This window comes from Vitis riparia, chromosome 13, assembly GCF_004353265.1.
Source record: "Vitis riparia cultivar Riparia Gloire de Montpellier isolate 1030 chromosome 13, EGFV_Vit.rip_1.0, whole genome shotgun sequence".
Lineage (NCBI taxonomy): Eukaryota > Viridiplantae > Streptophyta > Magnoliopsida > Vitales > Vitaceae > Vitis > Vitis riparia.
The window spans coordinates 22,166,137-22,179,053 of NC_048443.1; the positions used below are offsets into that span (position 1 = coordinate 22,166,137).

The 12,917-nt window shown below is 36.8% G+C and overlaps 1 protein-coding gene across 4 annotated transcripts in view; it reads right to left on the reverse strand.

Annotated features, from left to right (window-relative positions):
• Nucleotides 1-12,917, reverse strand: part of LOC117928152 (SNARE-interacting protein KEULE-like) — a 39,277-nt gene that overhangs the window by 5,874 nt on the left and 20,486 nt on the right. For 3 of the 4 annotated variants that reach the window (XR_004653516.1, XM_034848040.1, XM_034848037.1), the window contains exons 13-16: nt 10,263-10,388; nt 10,082-10,177; nt 1,863-1,988; nt 1,692-1,769 (exon numbers count right to left, since the gene is read on the reverse strand). Coding sequence is in view for 3 of the 4 variants with exons in the window: in XM_034848040.1 (XP_034703931.1) it covers nt 1,692-1,769; nt 1,863-1,988; nt 10,082-10,177; nt 10,263-10,388 (426 nt within the window). In the remaining variant the exon portion in view is untranslated. The remainder of the gene's footprint in view (nt 1-1,691; nt 1,770-1,862; nt 1,989-10,081; nt 10,178-10,262; nt 10,389-12,917) is intronic. The other variant, XM_034848038.1, reaches the window with a different exon arrangement.

Here is a 12,917-nt window from a genome sequence, read left to right on the forward strand (position 1 = left end):
CAAGCACTTTCTTTTCCCACACCCTTTATTCCCTACTCAGATCCACCGCTGCTGGTCAACTTGCTCCCAGTGTTCCAGCTTTAAGTAATCATTAAAAGATGAGCAAGATATGTTTTGAGAATCTAGTGTTCCAATTGTAAGAGATGCCAGAGATGAGCAAAACATGTTTAAGAACCATGAACTTCTCAAAGAAACTTTCTTTCCCCATATCTATATCATCAAAATAACGAGTTTTAACGTTATGCTCCCCTTCTCTAAGAAAAAGGAAAACAAACAATAATTTAGAATGCTGTGGAGAAGACAAACCTCAGACTGCTATGTGATTAGGGCTATGTTGCTTTTCTTTGAAAGCAAATACTAAGTATACTAAAGGACTAAGTACATAGGAAATATCCCCCAAACGAAGTGCCAAAGCAAATCAGGAAAAAACAAAAGCCAATCAACCTGATTTATGGAATTCAAATGGAGCATCTCTACCCACTTTGTCTAGTGACCTCCAAGAGAGAGATTCTCAAGATAACAAAAGCCAAAGACACCATAAACTATATTTTTTTTTTGATAAGTAAAAGGATATGCATTAAAAGAGAGGAGGAACGTCACAGAGCATACAGGGAGTATACAAGGCGGCTAGGGCCTCAAAAAACAAAGACAAAAAGAATCACCTCCCCTTAAGTGGATGCTACCCACTCCAGGAAGCCTATAAGGGAGAAACCCTCCTCACCTAAATACAATTTGGCCCAAATGTGAAAGTAATCCGCACTAGGGGTATGTTGAGGCACACTAGTGCAGAAAGATACTGAAACAAGCTGACTAGCAAACCATGGATTTAAAACTACAAACAGTGCCCTCAATGTTAGCAGTAATACAGACCTGTTTGGACACAACTATTGTCTTCACTCAGCAACGAGAAAGAAAACAAAAAGGAGTTTTCTGCTTCCTTAATAAAACAGCACAAACACAAGAGAATACAGCTTGGTGCTCTCGAATATTGAGAAAAGAAATAAACTAAAGAGCCAACAACACAAAAATCACAAAAGAAAAAAGAAAAAAAAAATCTACAAACTTCAACAAAAAAAAGGCCACAAAAGTTCATCCAAAAGATATAAAAGAAAATTCCCTATCATCTGCCTTGCTTTCCATAGACAAGAAGCAGCAATCTGATTAAAAGTGCATCAAGCTTATGGCCTACTCAACGTATCAATATACACTAATCATTTCTGCCAATCTAAAATACTCATTAAAATGAAATTAAGCCTTTTTTTAAAATAAAATAAAAAAAGAAAAAAAAAAGGAAAGATGGCACAAATATTAGTAATTTGGACTCCAAAATATCCATGGATACCAACACTAGAATACTGAATACATTACATTCAGGGAGCAATGTGCCCAATTTTGATGCTTTATGCATTTGTGCTTCCTGCATTTCTGTAATTAAATGATAAGCAAAAGACTAGGCAATTTAAGATACTGATAATGCATTTGATAAAAAGTAGCTAAGGTGCACAACTCTATACGGAAGGGCTCTAAAAATGAGGAAGAAATCAACCGTGGGAAACTTTCACACATTAAATTACAGTGCACAAAGGAGGGCTAATAGAGAAAGAGACCCATTTCTTCTCAAATATGGGCATTGGCGACAAATTTAAAAAGAAAGGAATATATCTTAGAGGTACAATATATCTTAAATTTACCTCTATCATTGGGTAAAATCGTGATAGCTGCCACGTTTCTTCTTCACCTTTACGCTCTTTTCTAGCTGCATGCTTCCTCTAATAATAGAAAAAGGGGGAAAAGGGAAGTGATTTTTCAAGACAGAAATTCATTAAACAGAGTCACTTTCAGCATTTCAATATAAGACGTACATTTACCTTAGGCACTTCAAATTTCAGAGAAAAGGCTCCGATTGTGCTTTTCTTGGCATCTGATGATCCCTCCAGCAATCTCATATTGTTGACAGCATTCATATCATCAGATAATAATCCTGCTAACTGAGATTTGGAGAAAAGAAATACACAGTGGAATTGGTGTACATAACTAAATGACATTCTTGGTAATTAAAGAGAACACATACATATACACACACAACAGAGGAGAAAAAGCAGATGCATCATAGACCAGGGCCAGTTAAATTAAAAATGTTTGCTTCAGTAATCCAGAAAGGACCCTACAGGTTCAAGGGTTAAAAAGAATTGGCCATGGGAAAGGTGATGCTGGAATCTAAAAATGCCCGGGGGAGGGCAGACAGATTTTAGATGCTATTCTGATAGCAAGGCAATAGGTTCCGCAGAGGAGCTCAAATGCAAGGTTGGTGTACAAATTAGATTTAAAAAAAGTGTGTGATCATGTGAGTTGGAAGTTTTTTCTTTTTGTTCTGGAACAAATGGGATTTGGGTAGAGCACTCTCTCTAGCCTGCAAATCTGTAATATATCATTGTTTGTCATTCCAAAGACTGAAGCATCGACTGGAGAAACTTCAAAGAGACTTCCTTTGAGGTAAAAGTCCTTGGGCAATAAGATACATCTTGTGAAGTGGGGCATGGATAGTAAGGCAAAGAATCTGGGTCAGTTTGGTTTAAGAAGGCTTGAAACTCCCAACAAAGCCCTTCTTAGCAAATGGTTGTGGAGAAATGTTGTAAAGGTTGCATGTGGAAGAATATCATAGTTGTCAAACTTAGGGTGAGTGATGATGGGTGACGATCCAAAGAGAGGTTGGAGAGCCTTGTGGAGTAGGACTTTGGAATACTATAAGGAGAAGATGGAGAGACTTTTGGCTTAGGACTGCCATCTCTATAGGTATTAGAATTGGTTCTAATATCAATGCCTGAGTAGGGGATTTTTGGTTAGAGCAAAGGAGAATGTGTGTGGCTTTGGGAAACCTATTTTCATAAGAGTTTTCATGATTTTTTATATTTTAACCTTCAGAGTGTGTTTTATATTTTAACCTTCAAGAGTGTTTTATATTTTAACCAAAAGAAAAAGAAAAAAAAGAGAAAAAAGAGAAAAAAGGAAATGTCTTGAGGCATTAGAAACTCCCACTATCACCACTCAATCTGAGGAAGTGATAACAAGTCACACCATAAGAGAATTGCAGAATATTCAAGCAACATGCCAAGTTAACAGGAAGAATTATTTGAAATGGACACAACTTGTTCATACCTTTCTAAAGGGAAAAGCGAAATTAAGTCATCTCCTGGGAACTTGACCAAAGAGAGGGGACCCTTAATTTGATGCTTGGGACGAGCAAGACTCAATGATTATGGTATGGTTGTGGAACTTCATGATGCTTGAAATCGATGACATCTGTATGTTCCTAATCACTGCCAAAGACATCTAGGATGCAGTTCACCAGACATACTTAAAGGCACTAGATGCAAACCAAGTTTACAAAATAAAAGTCAAGACCGAAGCCGCAAAACAAGGAAATAAAATAGTCACAGAGTAGGCCAATATGCTGAAAAATCTATGGTAAGAACTCGATCACTTTCGATGCATTGAGACAAAATGTCCTAAGGATGCAGAAATCCTAAAGAATTGTATTGAAAAGGATCAAACCTATGATTTTTTTAGTTGGTCTCACTGTTGAGTTTGACTAAGTTAGAGTTCAAATACTTAGCAAAGAGCTTCTAACTTTAAATGAGACTATCTCCATTATTCGAGCAAAACAAAGCAGGAGAAGATCATGCTCGAACCTCAGAATTTGAAAGGCTTAGATATTGTTGTTAGCAAGGGAAATGATTAGAAGGCAGGCATTGTTGATCACAAGAGGGTTGATTGATCAAGGGTCACAAACCATCATAACAGGGATAGCTTATGGTGCACTTACAGTCAAAAGGCAACGCATACACAAGAGCAACGCTGGAAACTCCATGGTGAGCCATCAACATCTAACCATGATAAAGGGCAAGCACACTTGTATTTTATACAACCAATCAAAGAAAGATCCTTGGAACAAGGCGGATTTAACCAGGAGGAGATTGAAAAACTGCAAACTTTGTTGGAATCTTTTGAGAAACTTTTAGGTACCTGTTCACTGGAACTTTTAGGTAAGTTTCTTACTTCCATTGAATTGAAAGTCTTAGCTGAAACCTTTATCAATTCGTGGGTTATAGATTCAGATGGTACAGATCACATAACTCATTCCTCACACAAATTTAACAACTATAACCCTTGTCCAAATAATAGGAAAATAGTCATAGATGATGGTTCATTAACCACCATTATAGGTATAGGAGATGTCCAAATTAGTCTCCCACTCACACTTAGAAATGTGCTACATGTTCCAAAGTTGTTTACTAATCTTGTCTCTATACAAAAGCTCACATAAGATTTGGGTTGCAATGTGATTTTTTACCCTATTCACTGTATTTCAAGATCAAGATTTGAGGAAGATGATTGAATTTGCTAAGGAACAGAACAGGCTATACTACCTTGAGACACCAAGCAAGTCATCCTTATCTTTTCTTTCTGAGCACTATCACCTCAATAAAGAAAAATTTGGCTTCATCATCATAGACTTGGATATACATTGTTTAAAACTTTTAAGATCTTGAATCCTTCTCTATTTAGGATATTAGATGTTGAGAGTTTTCATTGTGATATATGTGAACTAGTCAAACACAAGTGTACAACCTTTCCACCCAGTAATAAAAGAAGTTTAGATCCTTTTCATCTAATTCATAGTGATATTTGGGGTTCTTTTACTATCCCTAATATATCTGGGGCATGTTGGTTTATGTCTTTCATTGATGATTGTACTAAAGTCTCTTGGATCTTCTTACTTAAACCAAAATTTTATGAGTTTTGTTTTCCTAAATTTCCATAACATGATCAAAAACCAATTTGGTGTCGAAATCAAGAGGTTTCGATTTGACAAGACCAGAGATTATTTCAATCAAGTCCTAACTATATACTTTCAACTTGAAGGAATAATTCATTAGTCATTGTATATAACCACCCCACAACAAAATGGAGTTACTAAGAGGAAAAATGGTCACCTACTTATGCAATATGAGTTTTTTTGTTCCAAAAACATGTGTCTAAATCTTATTGGAGGTGAAGTCGTTCTAACTACCATACATCTCATAAACCAATTACCTTTCAAAACCTTAGGTTTCAGAAGTCCCATGGAAATACTCTCAATGTTTTATCACATTATAAGAACCACCAACCATCTCATTCCTAAGATATTTGAGTGTGTCCTTTATTCATGTTCACAGTGATCAAAACAAGGGAAAATTGGATTCAAGAGCTATCAAATATAATTTTGTGAGATATTCTTCAACTCAAAAGGGAAATATACCATCCACCCTCCAAAAAAACTTTTGTCTCAACTAATGTTACTTTTAACAAAACTGAGTCTTATTTTCCCATTCTTTATCTTCAAGGGAAGAATTCCATCAAGGAAGATAAGGATGAAGATAAGGATTTCGGTTCTTTTCTCATTGACCTTTCCAAAGTGACTGATCCAATATTCGTACCCTCTTTCTCTGAACCTAAGTCATTTGTATCATCCCTTAAATCCATTATTGAACAAACTGGTGAGACTATGGTTGCTCCTGAGGATCGAATAATAGGACTAAAGGAGGAAAATTGCAGTCTCTAGACTTATACAAGTCCAAGAATTTGAATCAACTTCCAGAAATAAGGTAACGGTTTCTCATCCTCCCTTACAAACAGAGTCGGAACTTTAGTCTGGAAAAAACATAGATCAGAGCCTCCTTATTGCTATCAAGAAGAGAATGAAGGAATGCACTAAATGTCCTTTGTATCCAATTTCCTATGTTGTGTAATTCAAAAGGTTGTCTTAGTCCTATAAAAGTTTTCATACAAGTTTGAACAATATTCACATTCCTACCACTCTATATGAGGCTTTATCTAATGAAAATTGAAAACAAGTCATGAATGTAGAAATGGAAGCCTTAGGGAAGAATAAAACTTGGGAGCTGTTAGATTTCATGCAGGAAAAAAGGCAATGGGATGTAAGTGGGTTTATACTATTAAATATAGAGTGGATGGGTCATTAGAGAGGTAAGATTGGTGGCTAAAAGGATATACTTAAGACATATTGATGGGGGAAAGCCTTTTAAAGTTTATTCAAGGAAGAAAGGGAAGACCTAAGTAAACTTTAAGTAGGATTAATATTAATTAGAATTGAATTGGGATTGATATTTGTTGAAGTCTAATTAGGATTAGCTAGTTAAGTTATAATATAATTAGAATTGGAGTCATGATAGGTTATTAGAGTCCTAATAAACTTTGGATGTTATAATTAAAATTAGAATCATAATAGGTTATTAGAGTCCTAGTAGACTTTGGATTTCTTAGAGAAGCCTATAAATAGGCTAATCAATGTAAATTAAAGAGATGAATTGATATGAATAATATTATATTTTCTTTCATTGCAAGGTTGCAACCCTCAATGGTGAGACTCCATTGATTTTCTTCTAGGTGAGACTTCTAGAAGGCCTTATTGAGACTCTAAGGTTTTCCATGTTTTCTTCATTGTTTCTTCTTTCTCTCTATTTCTTATCTTATAATTTTCTCTATCATAAAATTTATTCCTTGTTCCTCTCCTTACACCCTAAAAAATAAAACCCTAGTCCACCTACCCTTGAGTGTAGGCAACCATCCTAGGGTTGTCCTACATCACATATGGTGTCGATTATTTAGCGACATTTGCCCTAATTGCAAAAATGAACGTGGTCAAAATTCCGTTATCCTTGGCAGCTCTTCTGGTATATGTAAACAACATCATCATGACGGGAAATGATGAAAAAGAGAGATAGACCTTAAGGTCTTAACCAAGGAATTTTAGATTAAAGAGTTAGGAAGGTTGAAGTACTTCCTAGGAATTGAGGTTGCACATTCTAAGCAAAAAAATTTTATTTCTCAACATAATATATAACAAACCTTCTCAAAGAAACAGAAAAGTTGTCATATAGGCCAGCAAGCACACCAATGGATCCTAATCATAAGCTTGGAAAGGTTGAGGAAGATGTTGTTATATATAGAAAGATGTATTAATGTCTAGTAAGGAGACTTATTTATCTCTCTCTCACAAGATCGGATATAACATATGTTGTGAGTGTGATTAGCCAGTTCATGCACATTCCAAAAGACGTTCATTTACAAGTTGTTAACCGAGTGCTACAATATCTTAAAGGGTCTCTAGGAAAGGACATCTTATTTAAATGAAGCTCAGGGCTAGTACTTGAAGCATACACGGATGCAGATTGATCTATACTCCTCATGTATCTACCGACCACTAATAGACAGATGTACTCACCAAAGGTTTAAGTAGTACAATATTTCAAGTAAATGTATCCAAGCTGGGAATGGAAAACATCTATTCACCAGCTTAAGAGGGAGTGTGGAAGAAGGAAAGTCATAGTTGTATAATTTGTATAATTCTGAAATTAAGGAGAGAATTAGAACAATCCCATAACCAAAGGGATTTGATATAATTAGGTTAGGAAGGTTCCTATTTTCAGTGCTAGGAATATTTGTATAAATATGTGGGCTTGTACAGAATGACATCAAGGAAATTGTTATTCTCTTTGTTCCTTCCAATTCTTCAAATTCTTCAAAACAAAAGATGTTTCATAAATTTCATAGTTTTTCCTGCCTCATAGGAGCCAACAAAACAGTGGGGATACGATATTTTCATAACATATTGCTTGGAATAAAATTTTAGGAAGTACTTTGACAAGCTTTGGTCTTTATAGAGAGATCACAACCTGCTAGCTTTAGATATAAGATAGATATAAAACAAAGTCCAATACCAGACACATCAAATGAAAATGCCATACATTTCCAAATCAATTCCACTATTGGAGGTGTGGAGATTCACAAAATGAGGATGTTTACAACCTATTACACCTGTTATTGAAAAAGACTACTAGGGGTATGATTGGAAAAATGAAAAAATGAGTTCGAGAGGCGGAAGGTGTTGGTTTGTAGTAGATTCAAAGTCTTTTGATCTTTGTGTTGAGTTGGTGGAAGGGAAGATGAAGGGTGTCATTGTGGAAAGAAGCAGAGGTTTCTCTTCTTGACTGGAAGGGGTGGAAGCTTGTTGTAGAAATGAAGGAGCGGTGAGGTGGTGCAAAGTTTGGGAGGATGGAGGGAGGGATTTAGGTTGGAGCGCTGTGCGAATGGGGTGGGGAGATTCATTCTGTTATGTGCTTGCTGAGGAGGGTAAGAGGTTTTCCTTGGTCTTCCCTGATGGGAGAGGTTTCCTTAGGGGGTGGAATGTCTTGGTGGAGAAGCTTCACCTTCTAGAGGTCGTTCTTAAGGCAGAGACGAAGATTGTTGGCTCCACTACAGAGAAGTGGAGAAGTTCATTGGTGGATTCTAAGAAAGGCTCCTATGTGGAGGCAGTAAAAAAGGATCTGCGCATGGTGGGAGAGGCAGTTTGGGTGCAAATTGGGGAGTGGAATGTTCAAAGCAGACTGGACCAGTTGAATTGTTGTCCAGTTGGGAGGTTTGAAGAGGATCCTAAATCTAAGCCAGACTTGCTTTCGCTGAGAAATTGGGTGACTAACCTTTAGTCATTGAAAAAGGGTTTGAAGATTTCAGCACTAGGGGGTGGTCTGTTTCTTTTTGAGTTTGAGGATGGATCTGAGGCAGAGAGGGTTCTTGCAAGAGGGTCAAAGAGGCTTAAGGGGAAAATCGTGCACCTGGAAAGGTGGAACCCCGAAGTTGGGTGTTTTCTTAAGGGTGTGGTACCAAAGGAGTTGTGGGTGAGAGTCCTGGGACTCCCTCTGCATTTCTGGAGTCAGGAGGTGTTTAAGAAGCTCGGGGACTGTTGCGGAGGATTTCTAGCTGTGGACGAAGACACTGCTATGCTCTCACACTTGCAGTGGGCGAGGATTTTAGTTAAATCAGACGATAAAGGTTTGCCTGGTTTGTTACAGGTCCTAGTGGGGTTGTCCAGTTTCTCCATCCAACTATAGTGGGAAGCTACTCCTAGGTTTTCAGTTGTGGTCCCAAAGAGTAGTAGCAGTGGGGGCCTTGAGCTAAAGATTAGGGGAGATGAAGGGAGAGATCCACACGCTGCAATGGGAGTAAGGAAATAGTCGATATAGAGCAGTCTGCAGGTGGTAGCGTGTCGCTCTCTGGAGAGGGGAGGAAGAGGGTAGGTGTGGGTGCAGCCTTTGGCCCTGCTTTTCCTGCAGCTGAATTGTCAGAGAAATGTGGCGGTGATGGGGGTGCTGCAGAAGTTCAGAGGGGTTAGAAAAGACTGGGGATGGCAGCCTTTTAAGGCAGTTCCAAGTGTACTTTGTGCACCTTTTTCTAGCGCTTTTAATATATTTGCTCTGTTTACCAATAAAAAAAATAAAAAATCACCTGTAATTGACATGGTAACTTCCCTTAAATCTCAAGATACAAAATTCCACTTTTGCAGCAATATAAATTTAAATAGAAAGAGATTGGATGGATAAGGAGGCTCAGTTACAATTTATATCATGAAATTTGTACAGTGATTGATGATCTACTGAATGGTGAAAGAAGTTTCCAGTCATTAGCGACATGACAGCACATCTCTACTACATGAATAATTCTCACCAAAATCATTGCCTCATGTATTAGACTATTGTATTCAAGTAGCTATTTTTGAAGTGCTACACATGTACACTTCAAATGGCTGGAGTAACTACATTGAATGCATATTTGTATCCAACACACGTGAATAATTATAAGATCTTTTCTCATTGACAATCATACAACAACAAATAGCTGTACTAGCGCCGAACTTTCTTAGAACTCTAAATAAGGACTAGTTTTTTGGGGCCTAGAACTGATAATTTATTCAATTTAAGGTTCATGGATTGAAATAATCTTATCATAAAAATATAATTCCACAAGACAACAATGCATGAACACTGTGACATTGGCAAGGAGAAAACTGAAAGGATGTGCATAGGCTGTTGGAAATGGAACTGTAAGCATATGTCCTCAGATAAATGGCTCCAGATTGAGCAAGTTAATGATTAAACATAAATTCACTGAAACTTCAAAACGGGGACAAGAGATTGCAATTATGTTGGAAAAAATAAAAAAGGAAATATTGACAGAAACATACCTTCATCAACTTGGAAGCTTTGTCACCCTCAAACTTCTCAGGATAAATGGCTGCATAAATCATCAATAAACGCAGCTTATTTTCACGGGTGGCATCCTGCATTTCAAAGGTATTTTTATTTAATAAGACAGAGTGGAAATGTGTAAGGTGCATCCACTTCTATTCACTATATGGTTCTCACCAGTTTTGTTCTCAGATAATTAATTACTTCTTTTGTTCCTGCATCTCCAAACACAAGGTCCTGCTCCAGTTGCCCAAGTTCTCGAAGCCCCATCTCCCCAATAATTCTGTTGATTTTTCCAGCAATCTGGATGAATACAACAATTTTAGCTTGAAGACTTGTTCCTCCATATTATGTCACAACAAAAGTGGGCTTCTTGGGAATTTTGCAATCACACACTACAGTGTGTTGATAACTTAGTCAAAATTATTATGTTTCATTCGTTGGCTAATGTAACATGCATAAGGAAAAGAAATTGAAACTTAAATATTGTCTTCATGTCTTTTCAGGGTCTATAAAAATGAAAATTCATCTCAACCAAACAAAACAGAATTGCCTCATCTGAGTGAAGATTTCTCAGATTGTGGCCAATTCCAACACCTTCTTTCTCTATTTATCCAATTCCTCAGATGCCAATTCAACAGAAGATTTTTATTTGTCCCAAGAAGAACCTGCTGAAACCCAAAAATTGTGAGCAAAAGATTCCAACCCAGGTTTGCCACAATGAATAACAATATGGTAGGTTGTCTGCTCTAACATCTTTAGACTCCATCTGTTTCCCAAGGACCATCTTCTCCTCATAGTTGGTCTATAATAGGAATCTTCTCCAATGTGCCTGACTCCCACCATCACCAATACTTTCGGCATTATTGTATGCCTGACCATAGCAAGACTCTAAAGTGAAGGAAAAAGTTCTTCAAAGGAAAAACTTCACATTCAATAATTTCTTTTCTCTTCTCACAATTCCTAGAAGTAATCAAATGAAAGATTAGCAAAATCTAGCAATCTACTTGGCGAGAAATTTCAACAAGTTATATTTGTGCTTCTCATGGTTAAAGAAAATAAATGCAGTTTAACTTATTTGAAGTTTTGATTAACTGTTGAATGACATCTACATTTAGAGAACAAACCTAGAAGGGCTTCACACAAATAATAGAATTGCCACAATAATGTCTATCCCTAAAAAGTCCAGTTTTTAGCATATAAAAATATATTCCAATCCTAGTGGTAGTCTTTAAAATAGATTTTGAAAAGGCCTATTATCATGTGGACGGGGGTTTTCTAGATCACATACTTGAGAGAAAAGCATTTAACACAAAATGGAGGTCTTAGATGAGAAGCTGCTTATCTTCAGCAAGTTTTGCAATACTAATAAATGGAAATACCAAAGGATAGGTAAAGGCAACCAAAGGTTTAAGACAAGGGGATCCTCTTTCCCTTTTTCTTTTCACCATTGCAGCTAATATCTTAAGTAGGATGATGCTCAAAGCAGAAGATAGTGATTTATTAAAGGGCTTTATAGTGGGCAAGGGTAAACTAGAGTATCTCTTTCGCAATTTGCAAATGACACCATTTTTTTTTTTCTTCAGAGCCTTTATGGAAGACTTGCAAAACCTCAAGCTAATCCTATTGGTTTTTGGGCCAATTTCAAGACTTAGGATTACTATAGACAAGAGAACTATCTTTGGTATCAATACAAGTTGAGATTGGGTCTCTAGATGAGCTTCAATGCTTGACTATAAAGTTTCAAATTGACCTTTATCTTAACTAGGTCTTCCTTTAAGAGGGAATCTGTTCGCAAGCGGCTTCTAGGATCCAATGATGGATAGAATCTCAAGGAGACTAGATGGATGGAAAAAAAAAAAAAAGCTTTTTTGTCAATAGGGAGAAGAATGACTCTAATTCAATCTTGTTTGTCACATACCCCAAGTTATTTCTTATCTTTGTTTAAGATTCCAACATTAGCTTCAAAGATTGAGAAATTGCAAAGGGATTTTCTTTGGATGGGGGCTAGGAAGGTAAAAAAAATACATAGTGTGTAGGCTAGAGGAGTTTGGAAGATTGGGGTTTGGGAAGACTGCTCTAAGGAATTGTGCTCTTTCAAAGAAGTGCCTACGGAGGTTCCCTAGGGAAAGTTACACCCTTTTTGCATAAGGTCATTTCAAGTATTTATGGGACACATCTTAATGGATAGAACGCCAACATTTTGGTTAGATGGTCACATCATTGTCCTTGGAAGGCCATTGTACAAGTTTTCCAAGATTTTTCTCCACATACCTGTTTTGTGTTGGGCAAAAGGGAAAGAATTTGTTCTTGGGAAGATTTGTGGTGTGGAAATCAACCCTTATGTTGACAATTTGCAGATCTTTATAGTGTTATCACTTTAAAAAATCTCCCCATTTCAGTGATCCTTAATAACTCTTCTTCTTCTTCTCTTTCTTGGAACCTAAACTTTTGTTGCAACACGAATTTGGAAATTTAAACCTTGAAAGACTTGTGTCTTCACTCACTCTAGAGCATTTGTCTCCTTCTATCCTAGACACAAGAGCTTGATCATTATCCACTTCAAGTTTATTCTTGATAAAATCTTTCTTTTTGGCCTTATCTAATTTATCAGTTCCAATTCCTTTGTTTCTAGTTAAATTTGTATGGAAATACAAAGTCCCATCTAAGGTTTAGATTTTTGCATGGTTAGTGGCAAACAAGAAGGTGAACACCAATGACATGCTACAATTGAGAAAAACTTGCAAATCCCTTAGTCCTAATTAGTGCATCTCATATATGGGGAGTGGAGAGTCAATTGACCATCTATTTCTGCATTGTCTGAGAAATCTG